We start from the raw sequence: 22,865 nt of genomic DNA, 5'->3' as shown, positions 1-22,865 counted from the left end.
AAAAAACTGGATTGCAATTTTTGAGTTCCGGCGAAAAATCTACACCGAGTTCCACTCTGTGGTTCCAATAATCAAGCCATCTTTAAACATGTCGGAATGTAATGTAGACGATGCTGCTTCTAATGAAGCTTGGGTACCATTTAAAGACAGACCAGAATGGAGAGATCTGAAACCTATTCCACAGGATGATGGACCTGATCCAGTGGTGCAAATAGCTTATTCTGAACAATGTAATTCACTAATCTAATTCAAGTGTAATTGTTTGTAATCTTTACAAATTAGTTAAATTACTCAAACTCAAATAATTACTGACTTGCAGCCTTGCTTGGCACTGACTTTACTTAAAAGTTACTTAATTTAAAGACCAACTGAAGAGGTTTTGGGGTCAGACGCGGAAACCGCTGTAATACTTTTTTTTAGTTTCATAATCATCATGATAATGCTTAAAAAAACATACGTACGAAATATTAGACATATATTCAATTATTATTCAATATTGATATTGATATATTCTTTGAAATTATTTAGATATAATATAAGCAATTTAATGTGCGTTTTAGGGACTATTAAATTTCACAATCTCGAAGCCACTCGAGATCAGTATTTCCCAGACAACCAAGGTCGATGACATAGTTTAGGGGAAAATTAGGTCAAATTTTTCAGTTTATGGCTTAGCCGCGGCTTAGCGTATTTCCCTATTTCTTTTTACAGGAATGCCATTTTCTGAAAACAAAGGTGACTAAGAGAAAACACACCAATTTATAAAAGTGGATGTTAGAGTTGGGGAAATTAGGTCAAATCACGCAATTTATGGCTTTGCATGTTAGATCTACTGTTTGTCGGCTTATTCTTGATCTAGTCAAGCGAATAGCGTTTCAGCCCACGCAGTACCGCGCGCCTCAGTTCACATGTTTCATTTTAAAGTTCCGCAATTTATGGCTTATGCTACTGCTTCAGGCTTATTCTAGTTCTACATCTACTGCTTTTGATCTGAGCTAGATCTTCTTTTCTCAGATCCATGGGCGTAGCCAGGGGGGGGTTCTTGGGGTTCAAACCCCCCCCGAAATGAAATCCCCCCCCCCCCCTGCGGAGGGGGGGGAACGGAATTAAGTGACTGATTTTTGCTTTCATTTTGTTTATTTTAGGTGAGATTTTAATACTAAATCATCACTTACCACAGTACAGCCGAGGCAGTTTTGAGTTAAAAACCCTCTACCAGGGGGTTTTAAGTTTAAATCCCCCTAACAGGGGGTTTTAAGATTTTAAAAAACCCTGTCAGGGGGTTTTGAGATACAAATCCCTCTACCAGGGGCCTTTGAGTTTAAAACCCCCTACAGGGGGTTTTGAATTTTAAACCCCCTACCAGAGGTTTTTGCAGTTAAATCCCCCTCTTCTATAAAACAAAACAAAAAAAATGCAAACAACAATCCCCATATTCCAACAGCACAGTTGAGGAAGATTTTGATTTTAACCCCCCCCCCCCCCCCCCCCCCCCCAAAATTTACGATAAACCCCATCTTCAAAATAAAAAAAGCAAATTACACACTCAAAATTCTATGAGCGTAGCCAAAGGGGTTTTGAGTTTCAACCCCCCCCCCCCTCCAGTTGGGATTTGAAGCTAAAAAGTACCTCTTCAATATTAAAAAAAAGCAAATTACACACTATAAAATCTATGAGCGTAGCCAAAGGGGTTTTGAGTGTAAATCCCCCTCCTCCAGATGGCTTTTTCTTTAAAGTTTAAAACCCCTCCAGATGGTTTTGAGTTTAAAATTCCCCTACAGAGCGTTTAGAGTTGAAAACCTCTTTCTTCAATATTATTTTAAAGCAAACTATAGTCACCAAATTCTATGATCGTAGCTAAATGGGGTTTTGAATTAAAAACAAAACAAAAAAAACTCCAGAGATTTCTTAGTTTAAAACCCCTCAACAGATGATTTGACGAAAAAACTTTCCTTTTCGATATAAAATCTAAAGCGAAATACAGGCATGTAATTCCAAGAGCGTAGTCAAGAAAGGTTACAAATTTCTACCAGTGGCTTGGGCTCCAGTAATAAAGTGTGAATAGTCTTCTGCCGAAATTGAAAATCATTAAATGTATCTCAACAAAGATGGCTAAAACAGATTTTAGGAGTCAGTCATAGAGATCGGGTCTAAATCAAAGAAATCATATGCCGAACTGGGAGTCGAATCCTTAGTAAGGTTGTGACAGAGCGTCGCATGAGGTTTTGCGGGACATGTTCTCACACAAAATGAATTACGCAAAATAAGAGTTGCGGAAACAGCTTGCTGGAAAATGGCCGAACGGCGCGAGAGGGTCTAAGTCAGTAAGAATAGCACATTAGGTTTTTGAAATAAAACTTTTTAATAGCAAGATAATGCACTGTAGATACCTCAGAATATGCATTTTGTTGGCTTTCAATACCAGAAATAGTGCCCGGCGTCGGGGCTTCGCCCCACGCTGGGGAGCGCTGCGAACTCCCCCAGACCCCCTGGGGAGTCTACAATAAACAATAAACGTCTTCCGAAAGGGTCAGAATGTAATAAAGATTATTATGTACACACACACACACACACACACACATATATATATATATATATATATATATATATATATATACATATAATTTTTTTCCGCCGGGGGGGGGGGGGGGGGGAGGGGGGGGAATCCCCCCAAAACCCTCCCCGAAAAAAATCCTGGCTACGCCCATGCTCAGATCATTAATGATGTATGAAGTAGACCTAAATTTAATTAGATGAAGTCTAGATCTAGTAATAGTAGTATTGGATATTTAGAGATTAGACCTATCTATATAGATCTATCTAGACTGATCTGATCGAGGTGCTGGGCTTAATAGTGATTATTAACCTATAGTCGTCCCTAAACAGGCCCAATATGGGAAAAAAACAACATTAATTACAATGTTGAGCTCATTCAATGTAGTTATTGTAGTACACGATTATATTTAGTTTGAATCTAGTCACAACCCCGTACAACACTAGCAAATAGCTTTAACCTTAACCTAGACTTAAAAGTAGTCTGATATATATCTAAATTATTTCAAAATTTCTAAAAACTAATCTATAAGGCAAAAATTAGACCTAGATCTACCAATTCTATAATATTGTTATAAACTTGGTGGTGGCACAGAGAGGGGTAGTGGTGTGTGTGTAGTCAGCCGACGCAAATCGCCCCAGGCCAGCGCTAGACGAGCGGTCAACCGTGACGAGTTACGACTGTCAGCCGAGTCGAGTGTCAACAGGACAGTTCGGGAAGGATCGCCGACGTGAACAGAGCTCAGGAGCGTCACGAGAGTTATAGTCATCTGACCACCTAGAAACGTTGAGGGGCGTTCTGTCCGGTTCTAGAAGGCCAGTAGGGACCCTATATAAGAGAGGAGGTGTCGCAGTCAAGACGGTCGAGAAAAGGGGCTCAATACAGCAAGGTTCAGAGCCCGGTTCACTACAGTCCGGTCGACTACAGCACAGTTCAGCGGTGTGGTTCTGTGCGGAGCATTACGACGGTTCAGTGCGGAGTACTGTCAAGTACAGTTGAGACGACTGGCGTCTTGATCTTGGTCTGCGATCGAGTCCGACACAACGAGCCTAGTGTGTGAAGTCAGTCCTGAACTGTTGAACCCAGTGCACGCCCGGAACGAGACGGAGAGGCCAGTGCAAGAGTTGATACGGCGGTACGGTGTTATCGAAGAGATATTTGTACAGTCTTGTGTTACGTGCTGCCTATTGTACAGTATTGGCTGTTATTTATTCAACCATTAAAGTGTTACGTTACTTTGGAGCCCTGAGTTGTCAAGTTCTTTAAGTTGGTGGTGTATTGTGCAGTTTGCAGAGAGCCTGGATAGTGAGATTCGTAACAATATTATTAATATACGAAATATGGATTTTGTTACACTCTTACTTAAATATATTCGGGCCTATATACTTAATTAAATAGTTCTATAAATCTATATGTAAAAATTGAAGAATTTTAATTTATTCCACGCTTGACTCATTTGTTGATTGGAATAGAATCATTAGATAGTTAAGTTAGCAAGTTAATCAGTAAAAAAGTTTTAAATTGTGTTAAGATTATAAATGAAAGAGATTATCCTACTGGAAAAGGAGTTGTTTTTTTCTTTTCTCTTGGAATTAGTAAAATAAATTGTAGTATCAATATAATATTAAGTAATGCATATAGTTGATGTTGATGTAGTTATGCAACTCATTTTATTAAATTTTAGTAACCCAATTATTGCCAGTTAATCACTGAATATATATATATTTTTTTTTATATTGTTATTAAAAATGCAGAGTTATTCATAATTTAAAGTGTTTAATTAATAAGGCTGGCAGTCGAGTCGAAAGATTAATGAGGAATGCAGTATTTTCCATGGCTACGAAGCCCTAACTGCAAACTAGATATTTTGCCACGTCCAGCGAAAACATAACCATTTTCAGCTGGTGGTCAATTTAAATGTTCTTTACGACGTCTACATCTTCCCTCGGCAGTGGATTTTCTTTTGGCCTCTAATATGTATTCCACGTTGCAATTTCTAATAAATAGCATCATTCGAAGAATGAGATCTAACTCTTATTTTTTTTTATGTAACCCCTTTACAGATCAAGTCATCATTGCAATGGATATTCAAATCTGCAATAACATATAAAATGATCAAAATTTGAATAAGTTTCAAAACGCAGAAAGTTGTGTGGTTTGCGCTCTGAACTGTCTTCTCTGTGGTCTCAGGTTCAAACATTAACCACTGCCATTAACTAACATCCTGCTGGAGTTTTGGGCTATGACATAATAATATTAAATCCTGATTCGAAACTTTGTCTAAACCTAGCAAGTGAAAAGGAACATAACTAAAATAATGTTGTGTGTATAATGAAGAACTCTATTAAAATTAGAGATGGGAAACGAACCGAACTCGAACCTCACTTATGACCGATCCCGAACTTTGAAACTGCTTGGTACGAACCGAACGAACCCTCCTTTTCTTAACCGAACTAATTTTGCAATTTAATAAAAATAAAAAAAAAATACATAAATATTTTATTTGAATTCTAATGATTCCATTATACTTTGAAAACTTGGGAAGGGGGGGGGGGGTATTTTGAAAACTTTAAAAAGAAAATAAAAAGCGGCGTGCTGGGATTCCCATGGGTTTTTCCGTAAGTGCAGACTCTCCCCTGGCCTTGAATTTTCGCGGGCTGTTTGCAATATTGGTTTTGAGTCGAATAGGCGCCCTCTAATTAGATCTAGATCTAGACTCTTGTTCCTAGTAAGTAGAAAGTTGACATTAAAATATTGTCACTTTTATTTGAGATGGCTGTTAGTTGAGAGTAGAGTAGTTTTTGCCGATTAGAGAGTGTAGATATAAATCTACAATAATTTCAATTGTGTTCTAGTTTAAAATAAATTTTAATTATCTTCTATTTAGTGATTTATTTTTAGAAAATTGTGAAGTATCCCATATTGGAATATTATCAGTGGCGTAGCAAGGGTGGGGGAGGAGGGGGAGAAATGTAAAATCCCCCCGTTCCCCCACTTGAGGGGGTCCCAAATGAGTGTTTTTTTACAATAATTATTCAATATTACGCAAAATGCATAGGCCCCTAAAGAGGTCCAGCCCCTCCCGGGCCTCAAATGATGAAAAATTCCTAGCTACGCCCCTGAATATTTTTACTATTATTCTGTTTTGCATTATTGATCATCATTTTTTTTAATGCAGCGTTTTTCAAACTTTGGGTCCTCCCCCGTGGGTGGGGATGGCAAGTACCTTTAATTTGGGGATGGGGAGACGCAACTTCCTGACAAAAAGGGGTGTCATAGAGTATGTGTGTGTGCGTTTCCTGGTGGCGGTAAGAAGAGGTGTTTAAGCATTGAGGATGATGAAATTAGCGTAATACAACGTGAAACTGCAGACAATCTTGAGACATGAAAGAGTAAAGACGTTGTTTTGTGGTGACCTATATTTTGTTTAAATATCAGTATATTTCATTAATATTACATCTCTATATCAAGTTAAATATGTGAATATTGTAATAACAGTTAGGCTATATTGAGTTGTTCACATAAGAAATTTATTTTAAAGTTTATTAAGTTTAAATATTATTATAATGCTTGTCTTCGAGTCCGAAGATTAGTAAGGAATGCAGTTTTTCCATGGCTGCGCACTCCCAGCTGTGACCTACATATTTTGCCACACCCATGGCAAGCATAACCACTTTCCGCAGGTGGTCGATTTAGTTTTTCTTTTCGGGTCTGCGTTTGTCCTCAGCAGCGGATATTCTTTTGGTCTAAAATGTGTATCCCACGGCCTTCGGGAGTAAACTCCAACTGACTCGTTCTGAGGCCGCATGTAACCAGGTGCTCTCTTCTTTGTCAGCTAAGCAAAGTTGACGCCTAAGCTGGTCTTTGAAGCGTTTCCGTGGGGTGCCTCTGTTAAGTCAACCACCTTTTAGCTCACCAAAAAAAAGACTGCCTTTGGCATGCGTTCGTCTCCCAGACAGGATACGTCCCCTGCCCAGCGTAACTGTCGGACCATAAGAAGTCCCCGTATACTATCCTTACCGGTAAAAATATAAAACGCCTATATTGGTTCAGTTGTACTAGCTGTTTGTAAGCGACAAACCAACGACCAACCAACAAGGAGAGGGGGCGTCAAAAAAAATGTTTTATTTTCAGTGTAACTTATCTGAATATTATCTTATCTTATCTTATATAATACAGACGTTACTTCAAAAAAGAAGATGATTACGTCCTACGCGTCATGCATTTAGTCATGTATATTAACCAATGACTTAAATTCTGCCAAGTCACTGGTTTTCCTGGCTAGCTCAGGCAACCCATTCCATGCTCTAATAGCACTAGGGAAGAAGGAGTATTTGTACAAATTTGTCCTAGCATATGGGACGAGGAATGTGCCTTTATCTTTGTGTCTTTCAGAGTATTTTATTAAATTTTGTTTTTGTATTTGAAGATTATGGTTCAGTGTTTTATGTATGATTGCTACTTTACTTTTGAGCCTTCTGTCCTGAAGGCTTTCTAAATTTAGTGATTTTACTAAAGGTGTTACTCTAGTCAAATGTGAATATTCATTTGTTATGAATCGCACTGATCTATTTTGTGTCTGTTCTAGTTTCTTAATGTTTTCTTGAGTTGAGGGGTCCCAAACAGAGGATGCATATTCTATTATTGGCCTAACCAAGGTTAAATAACATTTTAGTTTTATGTTCTTATTTGATTTATAGAAATTTCTTTTAATAAATCCTAATGCTTTGTTTGATTTTTTTGTAGTTTCATCAATATGTGGATTCCATGACAGTTTTTCATTTATTATAACACCTAGGTATTTTGCGTTTTTAGTCTGTGTTACTGGTTTGCCATGAATAAGATAAGTGGAATTAATTTGTTTTAGTTTTTTTGTTACTCTTAACAACTGACATTTTTTCTGGGTGGAAAGACATGCTCCAATTTGATTCCCATTTCTGTAATTCATCTAATTCTCTTTGTAAAATATCTGTGTCTTGTGTTGTTTTTATTGTTCTATATATTATGCAATCGTCTGCAAATAATCTGACTTTTGTTCCTGAACTAATGCAATTTGGTAAATCATTTATGTAAATTAAAAATAGTAGTGGACCCAAGACTGTTCCTTGAGGTACACCTGAGTTTACTGTTATCGGTGTTGATTTAGAGCCATTTATTATTACAGTTTGTTCTCTCCCTATCAGAAAGTCTTTAATCCACTGATGCAGTGGACCATTAATGCCGAAATATTTTAATTTTTTAAGCAAACTATGGTGGTGAACTTTGTCAAAAGCCTTAGAAAAATCTAGTAAGATAGCATCTATTTGTTCACTATTATCTAAACCTTTTGAAAAATCATCAATTAGTCCTATTAGTTGTGTTTCACATGATCTATATTTCCTAAAGCCATGTTGGTATGGTGTGAGGACATTATGTTTGTCTAAGTGGTTTATGATGTTGCTACATATTATGTGTTCTAGGATTTTACATGTGATGCTGGTAAGTGATACTGGTCTGTAGTTTCCTGGGTCAGATTTTTCTCCTTTTTTAAATAGGGGGGTGACATTAGCTTCTTTCCAGTCCTTTGGTACTCTGCCCTGGTTAAGTGAAGCCTGAAAGAGTATTTTGAACACTGGGGCTAGCTCATTACTTAGTTCTTTGAGTAATCTAGCTGGAATACCATCAGGTCCAGAAGCTTTATTTGGTTTGGTGTTGGCTAATAGTTTTTGAATTCCATTTTCTTGTACTACTATATCTTCTATGTTGTCTACTTGGTTCAAATTCAGTAATATGTCTTTGTCTCCTGGGGCTGAGAATGCTGATGCAAAGTATTTGTTTAGAATGTTTGCTTTAGTTTCATTATCATTATGTATTATGTTATGTTCATCTTTTAATGGCGCTACGCCTGTTGTTTCCATTTTCTTAGACTTAATGTATGACCATAGGTTTTTGTTGTTGTCTTTAGATATTACATTGTTTATGTATTCACTCTGCAGCTGTCTGCTTACTTTTTGGGTTAAATGTTTAATTTTTATATACTTTTTGTAAACTCTTTCTGCATTAGTTTCTTTAAATTTTCTATATAGGTTTTCCTTCTGTTTACAAAGCTTCTTTAGTCTATTATTAAACCAGCATTTATTTATTTTGTTTGATGTGTATTTAGTTGGTATTTGATTTTCTATAATGCTTTTAAGATGGTTTTTAATGAAATTCCAGAGGTCATCGACTGGTTGGTTAATGTCTTTTTCTAATAAGAATGTTTGTTGAAAGTTTAATGCAGCTTGGTGTAGTTGTGTTAGGTTACATTTATTCCAGAGTAAGATTTTTCTTTTGGGTTTTGTATTGGCTACTGCTTTTATCTGACTGTGTATTTTTATGATCTCATGGTCTGATAGACCAGGGATAATATCATAATCAACTACTAATCCAGGTCTGTTGGTTAAGAAGAGATCTAATGTGTTGTTTAATCTAGTTGGCTTTTTAATGATTTGATCTAAACTTAGGTTGTGTAAAGTTTCTATGAAAAGCTCATTTATGTCCTTAAGGTTTTGGTGTTTATCTATGGTTAGTGTTTTCCAATTTATATCAGGTAGGTTGAAATCACCCATAAATTATTAGTATAATTACATGTTTAAAACTTAAAATATATTAAGTAGGAGAAGTCATTTTATCTTCTAATAAGACCTTGTCAACTGTAGACTGCTTTTTGCGAGGCGCGTATGCACAATATGGGTCAAAACGTTTTGAAGAAAACATTTTAAAACATCTCAGCTAGTGTGATCCTTCTGCATTTTTTGTCTCAGAATAGTCGAATTTCTTCCATATATTCAATTTATTATTGTGACGACTTATGTGTGAAAAAAAAACTCGACAGTGACGTCTTTACACAAAGAATATTTGTTTAAAAAGATCACGTCCATTATATATATATATAGAATTACGTGCGCAATATGTAGGCCTACCTAGAATGTCCCTTGCATAATTCTATTGGCTAGGTCTGCCTCTTTATTATTAGATTTAATATGGCCCTCGACTTTTTAAAATTATTATTATGATGAATAGTGCGTTCTGAAAGAAAGCACATCGATATTAGCCTTTTTAAAAAATTATCTCTTCTTACTAAGAGAAAAAGGTTAGAATACACTTAGCGCTGATTCACGCCCGAAATTAAACCACTTGCCGACTTGAGCGAAAATCCTTCAATTCTATCTCCATTAAGAAATTTTTACAACGCTTAAAATGTATGTAGGCAACATTATTTTGGAAAAAGTATTGCCCATAGGCCTATTATATATTGCAAAGTATTTGTTTAATGTAAAAATTCAAATGAAAGTGTTTTAACTAATAAATTGCATTAAACCTTATAACTTAATTTTGCTATTACATAATTTCATAACATCGAACTGAGCCAAACCCGAACTTTAGACCTGACCGAATCGAAACCGAACTACTCGTCATCGAATCGAACTGAACTTGAACTTTAAAAGTTGGGTTCAATTCCCATCTCTAATTAAAATGTGATTTTGTATTTACATTTATTGGTATTTATTATATAAAATAAAATTGTAGAATGCTTCTGTGATTTGTTTCACAATAGAAACAGGGAATATTAACTCTTCTTGTATTTCCAAAATGATGAAAGATTCATCTAGTAAACTTGTCTGTATGCCACATGTCATATATGTTTACTGTAAAATAGATTTTTTAAAATTTATTTATTAACATTTATACTTAATTATGTATACATATATATAGAACTAGTGGTTATATATATATATTATATGTTATACTGATTATCTGATCGAACATTAACATCTAACTCTTATTGTTCTTAATAATAATAAATTACTCTTCTCTAGGTCTAGGCAATCTAATATATTTAAGACCAGGGCCGGTCTTAAGCCACTGCAACCGCATAGGTTGCAGTGGGCCCTGCACTTTCATAGGCCCCACGCTAATTCTAGGTGCAATTGTTAAATTATATATATATATATATACTGGTATATAAAACCTGGAAATCTCATGAAAGCTCATAAAAATCTCCTGAAAATAGACAAAATTGTCATTTGTGGGTGTCATTCATTCCGGAAAAAGCTAATCCTTCGCGCGATAAACGAAAAAAGGCATTGTCAGCTTTCATGTAATAAAATGTAATAATCAGGCTAATTTTCACTTTAATCTGAAGTTTCCATACTTTATTTACTTTAATAGTGACTGGCATATTAATATGCCATAGGTTGCAAAGTTTGTAAAGTAAAGTTAATTTGATCGTAATCTTGTACTTAGTAAAGATTGAATAAAATTCAAAGTCAATTTTTTTTTTAATACAAAATCTTAATTTCCACTTATTATCCTTATTCCCACCCACACTAGGTCCTGCGCAATCAGTTTCACATAGGGCCCCGCAATCGTTAGGATTGGCCCTGTTTAAGTTTAAGACTTAAAGACATGTCACATGTGTTTAGTATAGATCTGTATTCTGTATTTAATATTACCAATATAAATGATGACTTATTATTTTTTTTAGATCTAAAGTCTAGCCTTATTAATAAGTATAGTAAGGGCTAGTATTATTATAAATATATTCTATATATAGATTTAGCTTAGGCTTTAGGTTTAGTCCTTGACTAATATAATATTATATTTATATTTATGAATTATGCTAGGCTGCTAGGACACTACTCACTAGGTCTTACTATTACACTAATTACAGAGTTTACAGAGATATACAAATTCAAGCATTAAAAAATTAAAATGTTGGCGACTGCGCTTAGACTTAACATAGAGGCTAGGCTAGTCTAGATTACTCTAGACTCTAGATCTACTTAAATGCCTTAAATCTACTAGTTTATAAACTATTAGTATTATTACATTGTGTATTACAAGTGAAGTATTATAAACTAGATCTAGTGAGTGACTAGTAAAATCCCTAGCTAGAATTAGTCATTAGAGATAGATAGATCTAGATCTAGCCATTTAGTTTTGTTATAATAAAAATTATAATAGACTTATTATATGACTTATATAGGCCTACTGTATAATATACGGTAGTATACCTAGTCCTAGATGATAGATCTAGTGACTCTAGTCAGTCTACTCTACTGAGCTACTCTATCTATACTCTAGTCTAGTGAAGTCTTACTGTCTAGTGTAGTAGTGACTAGTCCTAGTAGTCCTATCTATTAATCTATCTATAATTATATTAATTCAATAGTCTGCTCTATAATATATTTTGAAAAAGTAGAAGAGTTATCTTCAGGGCATTTTGGTGCATCCCATGATAAGTATCATTTAAAATTGTTGGACAGCTAGATTTAGATAAGTATATCATCTGAATCGCTATCAATAACGTATCCAGCCATGTCTATATTTATTTACATTTTCTCAGTCCATTACAAGACGTCACTTCCGCTTTCGGCCGTTGAAGCTGATTTTCAAATCTCGTTATTTTTTACACTTTCAAATTACTTTTTCTAATATAAATACGCTTTTCTAAAATCTCAAAATTTTAGGAACTAACTATGATGCTATCTACTATCTAAATCAATCGCTATAATCTATCTCAATTTCGAAAAAAAACTCTTCAGTTGGTCTTTAAATTTAATCTAAATCTAGATCAAATATTTTAATTAAATTAATAATTTATAGATCTAGATCTATAGATTTACCATGATTTAGAATATATATATATATATATATATATATATATATATATATATAATATATAATTTACCTTTTGATTATTATTATATATTAATATTAGGGAAGTGAAGTAAAAAATTTATCTTTGAAAAAACAATTTTTTGTTAGTACATCATTAAAGTACTTTAAAAAAACTTTCCAATGATGTATAAATTATGACTGTATGTTTAACATTTAGAAAGTTATGTTATGACGCATTTAATGGACAGTTATTTCAATAGTTGAAAAATGTTATTCCTCAAAAGCAAAGATGTGGTCTGCAGCATCAATTTTCGAATGACAATTATAAAAAAAACCAAAGAGGATACTACCAATGAAAAAAACATGTCTACCAATTAAAGTTAAGTTCCCGTTTCAGACCTTGTGGTCTATAGGGCAGATTATGTAAAGGTCATCTGTTTATTAAACCTATGGCATGGTTAACGAGGGTGTCATGTGGTCAGCACAACGACCAACCGCCTTTATTTTTCCCAAACTAATGTCAGGTACCCATTAGAGCTGGGTGGACTCAGAGACGCCCAAATAAAAATCCCAGTCTTCACCAGGATTCGAACCCAGAACCTCAGTTCAAAAGCCAAGCGCGTTCCTGCTCAACCACTGCGCCCCATGTCTACCTAAAAAGATAATATTTCGTTCACTAAAAGTGCCCTCTGTATTCTCTAGCAACATGTCCATATTTTTAGGCTTTTTTCTTGAAGATCGTTTCATAATTTTTTAATAATAATGTAATACCAGTATGAGTAATCTTTCATACTTATGACATTATGAATATAGATACATATCAACTATTGTACAACTATTGTACAAATATGCTTGTTACAACATGTTAGAAAAGAAAAAAAAACTTCTGATGAAAAATAGCAAAAAAAAAACAACAATTTTCTGATAGTAGTAGGCGACCCCTGTGCAATGGTCAATGGACCCCCAAGGGGGTCGCGACCCACAGGTTGAGAACCCTTGGTATAGATCTTTTATTAGATCTACACACTATAATAAATATGGGTGACCTGAATTTAGTAAGCATAATTTTTCCTGTAATAGTATAATTTGGAGGAGCGCTGGATCATTTTTGATTTATTAAATGTTGAATACTCTGATTTTTTTTCACCTCTTTTAGTTAGAAAGGTACTTTTTACTGCTTGCTCATTTCTGCATTTTAGTCTAGTTTATCAGCAGTTAAATTGCATTTGATTTGTTAAATGCACATTGGGATCTATTGAAGATACATTTTCCTTGCTATTACATTTATATAGATCTAAATGTAGTGTAGTTGTGTAACTACTCTCTTGATTGATTTCATATACACATCTTGAATTTTTTTTTTTTAATGATTTGAAACATAGTTTTGGTATCAGTCAGGAAAACGATCTGACTGTTAGTTTAGTATTTGTGAGTAGTTTAAAAGGTAGCTCTATTTGGTGGTTCTAATGTTCCCATTTCTGCTGGTGCCTATGAGTTTTTCTAATTTTGGGACATTAAATGATAATGCCAGCTTACCAATTTTTTAAAGGAATTTTTCAGATGGTCTGTCTGTGAACATTCTAACCTATTGCTTTCTAGGATAATCAATTTGTAGAAATATTTTCCTGAGATTTCTTGGCTATAATCATTTTTTTTTTTTTTTCCAATAATATTGATTCTATTCTAGGCAGTTTCTAATTGGTATTTCTTTTAAGGCTCATAACTTCTTGAATAAAAATTAGCTTTTTTTATATTTTATGTGCCAAATGTAAAGTTAGCTTAAAGTGTGTGTTGTAGGTTTTCATTTGTGTGTACTTTACTAATATAAAATCTCCTTGGAGTAGTTAGTGAGTGACAGTAACATAATAATTACATCATGAAATAGTGGTACTGGTGCATTTTTTTTTGTGTGATTAAAAAAAAAAATCTTATTTTTACAGTTCGAGAAGTCTATGACTACTTTCGGGCTATCATTGCTGCTGATGAAAAGTCAGAACGAGCCCTTAGTTTAACAAAAGAAGCTGCAGAACTGAATCCAGCAAATTATTCTGTTTGGTAAATTTGAATATATATTCAAAACTTAACACTAATTATTGATGTAAGCCCAATTTATTATTATAATATAACATTTTCTTCCTTAAATGATATGTATTTTATTTAATAGGATTTTTTTTGTTATTGTCATTCATAATTTAAAAAAAAATTGGTATTGTTGTTAAATAATAGGAATTACCGTAGAAACATTCTGCAAGAGTTGAACAAAGATCTTAAAGAAGAACTGAAATACATATCTCAAGTCATTGAAGACAATCCTAAGAATTATCAAGTTTGGTTTGTATTAAAAACTTTACATTGTTTTATAGCAAGTAGAAATGATTAAATACATGTCAATACATTATTATATTTTTACGACTGTTTCTTTTACAAATTTTGAAGATTAATAATCATTTGGAATATACTTTATTATTATAATTTTGTAGGCACCACAGACGTGTTATTGTTGAATGGTTAGAGGATGTTACAGATGAACTCAAGTTCACTGAAAAAATTCTTAAAGAAGATGCTAAAAATTACCATGCTTGGCAACACAGGTATGGTTTTAAAAAAATAATTTGTGATTTATAACATGGATGCAAGATCGATGACTATAGCTAGCATGCCTGCTAAATTAAAGTAAAATAAAAAAAACTAGCTAGCTGGCAAGTGCTAGTCTGACAGATTTTTTTCAAAAATGTTTTTGGTCTAGTAGACTTAGTTGGCTTTCAAACGAAAATTAATAATAAGTCGAATTTCTTAAGTTATGGTGCATGCACTTATTTCCATACTTTCACTTTTATCAAAAATGTAAACAAAAGTGTCTGAACAAATCGTAAGGCTACAGCGCCTAAATAGATCTAATAAGTTTGATCTGTCGGCATGCAACATTCAATTAACTATTCTCTTGAAACCAGACCTAGAGGCTAGATTTAGTCTAGAGATGTAGATCTATTTCTACATTTTATAATGATTTTAGAAGTTGATGATATTTACCCGAAATTACTGTATTACTATTAACTAGATCTCTTAGTTAGATCTAGATTAATAGAATAATTAGTTATATAATCTTACAATCTACCACTACATCTAGTACCAGGGCAGAAGCAGCATAGATCGTAATTAGATCTAAATTTATAAAGTCTGGATCTAATTAAAAACTTGTTTAAAAAAAAAAGTCTAGAAAAAGAAGGCCCAGACATTTTTATGATTCTAGATCAGGGGTGGGCGCTCGTTTTCTATTGAGGGTGCATTAAAAGATTTTTAGGAATGGGGGACCGCATACATATATAATATGTATTTGCAACTTAGAAAATATACATGTATACTGTATTAAACATTTATATCTTTTTTTACACTACCTATTGAAGAATTACAACAAGATTTAGCGTTTTCTGAAACTAATTTTACGTATATTTTTTAAAATTTTGTTATTGCTTTTTTACATCATCAAAAATTCATCATGACAATTTGGTTGTGCTGTTGTACTTAATGTAAAATATTTAATTTTACACTCATGCATAATGTTCTGGAACTGTGGTGGAACTAGCTAACTAGTTGTTATCCTTGTGACTGCTGTCAAATTACAGTCTGTCAGCATCGAGTTGTTCTTACACTTGAAAGGCTTATTTACGATTTATGTGAACCCAAATAATGTAAAAATTTAGCATCAAGTTTTTTTAAGGGTGGAAATACAGCTTCTGGCAACCTTAAAACTCCTGTGGAAGGTCATAATTTGCTTTGAGGTATTTCGTCTGGAGCTGAATTGGCTTCTGCACTAAATGGTGAAGTGAGGATATTGAAAACTGGTTTCAAGATCTTGATGTCTTAAAATTTGCATTGCAAATTCAACAAGTCTTGTATTTTTCAACCATTTTACCAGAAACTTTTCAGCAAATGAAAATGATTAAACATGTTTTCATTTGCTTGCTGGAGAAATGGAAAAGTTTTGTTTGGAAAGATGTACATACATTTTATGAGCAAGCAACCCATTGAAATGTTAATGATAAAAAAAAAAACATGAAGTCTGTCTTCCACTCCTCATTAGAAATATTAGGAACAAAGTCACAGTTGATGTCCCTCAAAGAACATAACAATTTCTTCCTTGAGATCCCAATACCGTGCCCATGCTAACCCAGCGGATACTACTGTGGTACCGAACATCGGAATGTTTTATTTTCACACCTTCAAGTAGCCTACTTCTCGGAACTGCCTGTGGTTAAGTCCCCTAGCTCTAATAAGTTTGATCGCTGATAGTTCAATCAATAACATGTTTGTCATTCAATGCAGTTTTGTGCAAACTTTCCCGTTTGGAGTTTATAGTTGGGATATAAAACTCTCTGGCGGGCCGCATGTGCCCCCCCCCTGTTCTAGACCATTAAATTTATTCTATTGAAGTTCTAGATCTAGAAAAGTCTATATGATATATAGAATCATAGATCTACTAGTAGTACTATATAGTCTAGTTCTAGACAGCATTACTAGTGACTATTTAAATTACTAGCTCAAGATCTAGATCTCTAATACTTAGTAGTTGTGTTTTCTTTATTAGACTTAGATGTAGATTAGATGGGTGCACATTGATGGATCTACTCTGTTAGTATTATCATAGGTCTAAAATCAAGGTTATCTAGGACCTAGGTTCTATAACTAAATTATCATAAACAAACGCTATAGTATTTTTTTTTAAATTATAAAAAAATAATAATCTAGGCTCAAGACAAAGACTAGAACTAATAAATAAGCTAATTAACTAGATTTAAAACTGAGTAAAAAAAAAACAACAACACACATCTTGACTACATCTAGTACATAAGTCTAAGCTACTATTAGTTAGAAGTTCCAGTTAACTAGTTCTAGATCTGATAAGATCTACTCTGTTGGCCAATAAATATTTATAGATTATTAGTTCTTTTAATGAAATAGAGTTAACTTTTAACATAGGTGCAACAAAGTTTGATTTTTACTAATATAGTATCAGTGTGCATATTATATAAAAACATGAAAAGTTGAAACATAACAACATTTATGTAAATTATAGTAATTTAAGAAAAAGCATAGTACTTATAGTTTGTATTGCAAAAATAGCAGTAAATGTTTTATATATGTCATAAAGATATTAGAGGCATCATGCTTTACAGGCTTTTTGGGGTTTCTGACCCACCCTTGCAGGCTAAGTGAGGCGCCGTTGCTTGCATCTATGTTTACAATGTACATATTATTTTAAAATAATTTTGGTAACTAAACTCATAAGCTCTGATTTCTGGTTTTAAAAAACGCTTCTAACATTCTAAGCAAAGAGAGGTAACTTTGAATATAAAAAATTTGACAAAATAATCATAAAATAGAACAAAATGTCTTGTATGGGCACTTTCGTTAAAAAAATTCATAGGAAAATTTTTTTTTAAAAAGCCCTACACTTAAAAAATTAATCACGCTTCTGTTCTCTGTCTGAACTTAAAAGGAATTTTAAAATTACTTAAGTTTTAATGATCCTTAAAACTAGTTTGAACGTAAGTAAAAGGAAAACTGATGGCTTTTCAAATTTAAACTATTAACATTTAAATTCTGCGTAAAAAAGCTGTAATAAAAACATTTTATTATTTTTTGTTTAGATGCTTAGAAACATTTATATTTAGTAAATTAGTGATAACCAACTCTAGTAAAACAAAAAAAGCCCCTAACATTTTCATCCACAAGCCTTCCTTCCCAAAAGTAAGTAGGCTATGTGTCCTACCAATTTTAGCAAATTGGTCAGATATACTTACACACACATGTAGGCCTAGCCCAGTCTACTATTGTGTGAATCAACCACTCTGACGTCACATAGAACTCGGTGAGAATCTGGCTGTTTTGGATGTACAGGAAAATTAAGTCACAAAACATCAATTACTATTTAATTTCTGAAAATAAAATAAAAAGAATAAAATATTCATCAAAACACATATTATATTTAAACAAATATATAAAAAAAGTATTAGTTTCCCTTTCAATTGAGCTTTATAAGACTTTGTTTAAAAAAAAATATTCCCAAGCCCAGTCATCCAAAAATTAATATATTCGTTTTTTAACTGTATTGTGATAGACTTGACTTGTTTGATAGCTGCCTGGTCATGCGGTTTGCGCACTGGGCTGTTGTTTGGACTTATCGATGTTCCCAGTTCAAACCCTGCCCACTCCCATCCCCCATCATCCTGCGAGAGGTTTGGATTAGGAAGTAAATTTTCTTCAACTCTGAAGAAACATCCGAAACATATAAAACAACAAACATTGTGTCGTTTCCATTGTTAATATCAATAATCATGTTCTATTTCCACTCAAAGCTACCTTCCCTTTTAAATAATTTGTTACATCTGTCACACAGCGTCAGACCAGAAGATCAATGTAATTCACTGACACAGCAACATTTGTATTATTGATATGTCTGGAAGTCATACCCAAAGTGGGAACCTTGATTTACTGCAACCTGAACTCATTTAGTCACCATCCCTTTGACCTGTACTTTTTCAATTTTTCCCCACTAAATTGCTTTGCTCCTTTTTTCTTTCAATTTATTACCTCTTTTGAAAAAGTTTTCTGTGGAGAATATTTCTATTAGTCAAGTCATTGAATAATATACATATAAAATATTGTGTAAACAATATTGAGTAAATTCTTATTTTATCTTTGGTTTGCTTAGGCAATGGTGCATTCAACAGTTTTCACTGTGGGATCAAGAATTAGATTATGTTGATAGGCTACTTAAAGAGGATCTTCGTAACAATTCAGCTTGGAACCAGAGACACTTTATCATAAAGAATACAACAGGATACACAGATGAAATCATTAAAAAGGAATTGAAGTAATTGAAATTGAAGTTTGCATAAGAACTACAATTTTTTTGTTATTGAAATTACATGAAAATCTATTATTTAAAAAAAAATCATATATTAATATACACAAAACTGATATGGTATCAGTTGAAATCGAATCAAACATTTTGTGTTACATTTGACCTGATATGCCATTTTGTTAACAGGTATTCACAAGATTTCATAAGAAAAGCTCCCAACAATGAGAGTGCCTGGAATTACATGAAAGGGTAATTTTTTAATTTTTTTTTACAAACACAACTGTTTCATCGTGATGTTGATACCTACTGGAACACTACAAGGCAGGATGGCTGGGTCCTAAGTTCTAACTCTGCCTGCCACCACCCCCAGCTATCCTGCCGTAGGTTTGGGAGAGGATGTACTTATCTTCAAATCTGAAGGAACATTAAAAACATGTAAAACAAAACAAAAACCTTGAAAAATGTGTTGGTTTAAATCATATAAGTAATAAAAGCTAATCAAATATTGAATAATTAAGATTTTAAAAAAGCATTCCTATTTTTACTCACATATTACAAATGGTGAGGGAAAAAGTTCCTGTTTGTGGATCTTTATCTGCTTTAAAAACATTTTAATGTTCTTTAAGCCAGCATTTTGTTTATCATAAATACCAATTAAAGGATATTTTAACTTTTGAAGAGATTTTTAAAATGCTTAGTTAATTTTGCATGTAGCTAAAATGTGCATCGTTGACTACTATATCAATCCATTAGCCATCATCACATATAAAGTATTGTTTCATCTGAATATATTTGCTACTATTTCATAGGTTTAAATTTTATTACATAGTGGACTTAGTTGTCCATTTTCTCAAGGCAGTACTTTTAATCTTGCTTGAAGAAGAAAAAATTAACTACATTCACCACCCCACCCACCCCCACTTTTTTTTTTAAATTTTTATTTTCTTCCTTTTCCCACCAAAAACTCTAAAGTGAAATAAAACAAAAAACTGCTAAAATCTGCAATTAATTAAAAAATATTTTATCAGCTTCTTTTTGAAGCTGTTAAATTGAATAGACTTTTTGAGACCACCAGATTGGCTCTATTGCATTTGTAATACTATACATATAAAAAAATATGCAAGGCTTTAAAAAGCTCTTAAGCTTATAAATATTTGTATTTTATAGTTAAAGAAAAAAACACTTTTCTGAAAGATAGCTTAAGGATTATATAATGGCAAACCTGATTTAGTGCTGTCAAAAAAAAAATGAACAGTTATACTTAATGCTCACTTGTCATATATTTAAAAAATACTTATTTTGTAGTTAAATTTCGTTATTTACATATTTAAGTATACTTCTATACCCACAGAGTTCTTCAGGAACGCAAACTATTTGACTTTCCTGGTGTATTAGAATTTTGTCATGAATTGTATTCTAAGCAAATCAGATCTCCATTTCTCATTGCCTGTATGATTGATTGCTATGAAGAGATGTTGGAGCTGGGAAAGCCAAAGAAAGAAGAAACTCTTCAAAAAGCTACCCAGGTAACTTGTCAAATTTATTGTTTTTGATATCACTTTGGATTTAATAAAAAGCTGAATGGTTGATAAATGAATCACTTGGCACTAGTGACCATCTTGTGGTTCCAACAACCAGCTTCCTCCAGGCATCTTGATTCTGGGCAAGTCTCCCACTGTCCCCAGTCTAACCCATCTGCATCCAAATGGGAAAGTAAAGTGGGTCAGCAAATGTGCTGGTCATATGGTCAACTGTTGGTTATAAAAATTGAGCTTTACACCACTAGCCTTAAGGCAATTAGTATCTGAAAATGAAGATATCTGTGAAACATTATTTGTTTAAAATACATTAGGTATACAAATTGCTTAAAACCAAGTCAGTCAAGTGTATTTAAAAGAAACTTAACTTTTTATCTTTTCCAGAAATTTATTGTGTATACTAATATATTTGGCTTTTTCATTTCATTAATGTGCTCGCCTGACTAGATTTGAGGAGTTAAAGCATTAGTACAAGAATGTTTTAAACTAAAATTTCTCGTCTTATATTTGCATATTTTTACATATTTCAGTTGTGCAATGAGCTAGCTGAAGAACATGACACCTTGCGTCGGGAATACTGGCAATACATTGCTCGGTCTCTGGCCTCCAAGTATGGTGCTGATGTCTCTGGTGACTCTTAGCTGCCCACCAACAAGCACTTAGCAGTGTTACGCAATGAATGTGATAAGTACTAGCAGAGAAATGGCTTCATGTGTTCCCAACCTACTAAAGGTGCTATCACTTATCTTTTGCATTCCCTGATATCATACTATCTATCTAGTATAAATATTTATTTTCTGATGTTTTAAACAGTTAAAGTCCAACCTTTATACCAATCTGTTTGAAAAATGTGAAATACTTACAAATGAGATAGGGGAGAAACAGATATAACTCCTGATAAAGCTAAAGATATGTTTTATAAATGACTCCATTCATACTTTGTACATACTAGCATTTTTAAGAACATAAATAATTTTCAGCCACAATGTTTTTCAAGTTGGATGCATTGGCTTCTTACAGCTAAATACGTTTGTCTTTTTTTTTCACCATTTCACTTGCTCAGGTAGAAAACCAAAGAAATGAAATGTTTAGTTGTCTAGGACTTTTTCCCCTCCATTTTTTTGTAGTCATTCCTTATCCTTCTGTTTATCTTGTTTTCCCCACCCGTTCTTCTTGTTTTCATTTCTTGCTTTCAGCTATGGGTCTCTGTATCAAGTAACACTAGTGTAGGATATAATCATGTGTGCAGCCCTTAAGAAATTAATGTGCAATAAAGCTTATGTCCCTTGCTTGTGTTTGATTTTAACAAATATATTCGTCTTGTGAGTCTTTTCCTTGGAGCTCAGTAGTTTTGTTTTTTTCTTAAATCCACTTCCTTTTAGTAGTTAGAAACTTCAACCAACCAATAGATTTTGTTTTATACAGATGACTTTAGAAACATTACATCAAATGTTTAGTTAGATGATATATGTCAAATTTTACAGAATTCTATATTCAGTAAATGACAGGATGATAAAAGATTATCAAATTTAGCAACTTTAATTAAAGCTAGCATTGATTTTAAAGGTTTGAAATTGTTTTCTTTATTGTATGAATATATATATATATATATATATATATATATATGTTTTCAAGTTTTGTGTGTTGAATATTAAGATTGAATTATAATTTGTTATTTTGTGTGTGTGTGTCAATAAATTCTGCTCATTTGAACAGTTCAATATTGAGATTTGTAAGACATACCTGATGTTAATATTATAAAATCAATCTTCATGTAAAAGAATAGTTATGTGTTTTATTAACAGATTTAATATGATGATGGCTCACTAACTTAACAGTATGTTTAATTGAACATTATTTATTAAAGTAGTATTCATTAGATTGTGAATTGTGTGGCTCAGTTGCTTTTTTTTAATGGATGGAGTGTATTTGTTTTTCAAAAAAAAGATACCTACCCATAATTTATTTTGTTACATTAATTATATTTAAAAATTTTAAGACTGAATTATTTAGCTACCATCAATATATTTTTTTTACCTCTACGCAAGTGGGTGCCCTTTTCTTTTGTTAGCCTTTCCATTTTCAAAATATTTGTAAGCTGTATTTGAACTAGTTCAAATTGGTTTTAATGTTTATTTTGATTGAATACTTGTATTGGTGCTTCAGTGAGATGTATCTTTTGTATGAGCTGTTGCTATCCCAATAAACTTAGTGATGAACTCAAGAATTCATTGGTTTATATATGGATTGTTTTGTTTGCTCTGCT

At 33.0% G+C, this 22,865-nt stretch overlaps 1 protein-coding gene across 1 annotated transcript; it reads left to right on the top strand.

The window, feature by feature from the left end:
- LOC106071577 (protein farnesyltransferase/geranylgeranyltransferase type-1 subunit alpha-like) lies at positions 1-22,826 on the top strand. The gene is made up of 8 exons (XM_056007565.1): positions 1-230; positions 14,137-14,251; positions 14,423-14,527; positions 14,677-14,787; positions 18,909-19,070; positions 19,248-19,310; positions 20,413-20,587; positions 21,130-22,826. Exons 1-8 carry the CDS (start codon positions 89-91, stop codon positions 21,238-21,240), a joined length of 984 nt encoding a protein of 327 aa, XP_055863540.1. The 5' UTR covers positions 1-88; the 3' UTR covers positions 21,241-22,826.
- Positions 22,827-22,865: the final 39 nt, after the last annotated feature.

The sequence above is a fragment of the Biomphalaria glabrata genome, chromosome 1, assembly GCF_947242115.1.
Source record: "Biomphalaria glabrata chromosome 1, xgBioGlab47.1, whole genome shotgun sequence".
In the NCBI taxonomy this organism is placed as follows: Eukaryota; Metazoa; Mollusca; class Gastropoda; family Planorbidae; genus Biomphalaria; species Biomphalaria glabrata.
Note: the sequence above shows the minus strand (reverse complement) of the source record. Positions and strands in the feature narration are given on the sequence as shown.

Excerpts from the sequence above, each read along its gene's own strand:
- LOC106071577 (XM_056007565.1), top strand. The coding sequence starts at position 89 with ATGTCGGAATGTAATGTAGACGATGCTGCTTCTAATGAAGCTTGGGTA. Across the intron at positions 14,528-14,676 it reads CCTAAGAATTATCAAGTTTG|GCACCACAGACGTGTTATTG; the intron begins GTTTGTATTAAA and ends ATAATTTTGTAG. Across the intron at positions 20,588-21,129 it reads CTCTTCAAAAAGCTACCCAG|TTGTGCAATGAGCTAGCTGA; the intron begins GTAACTTGTCAA and ends TACATATTTCAG.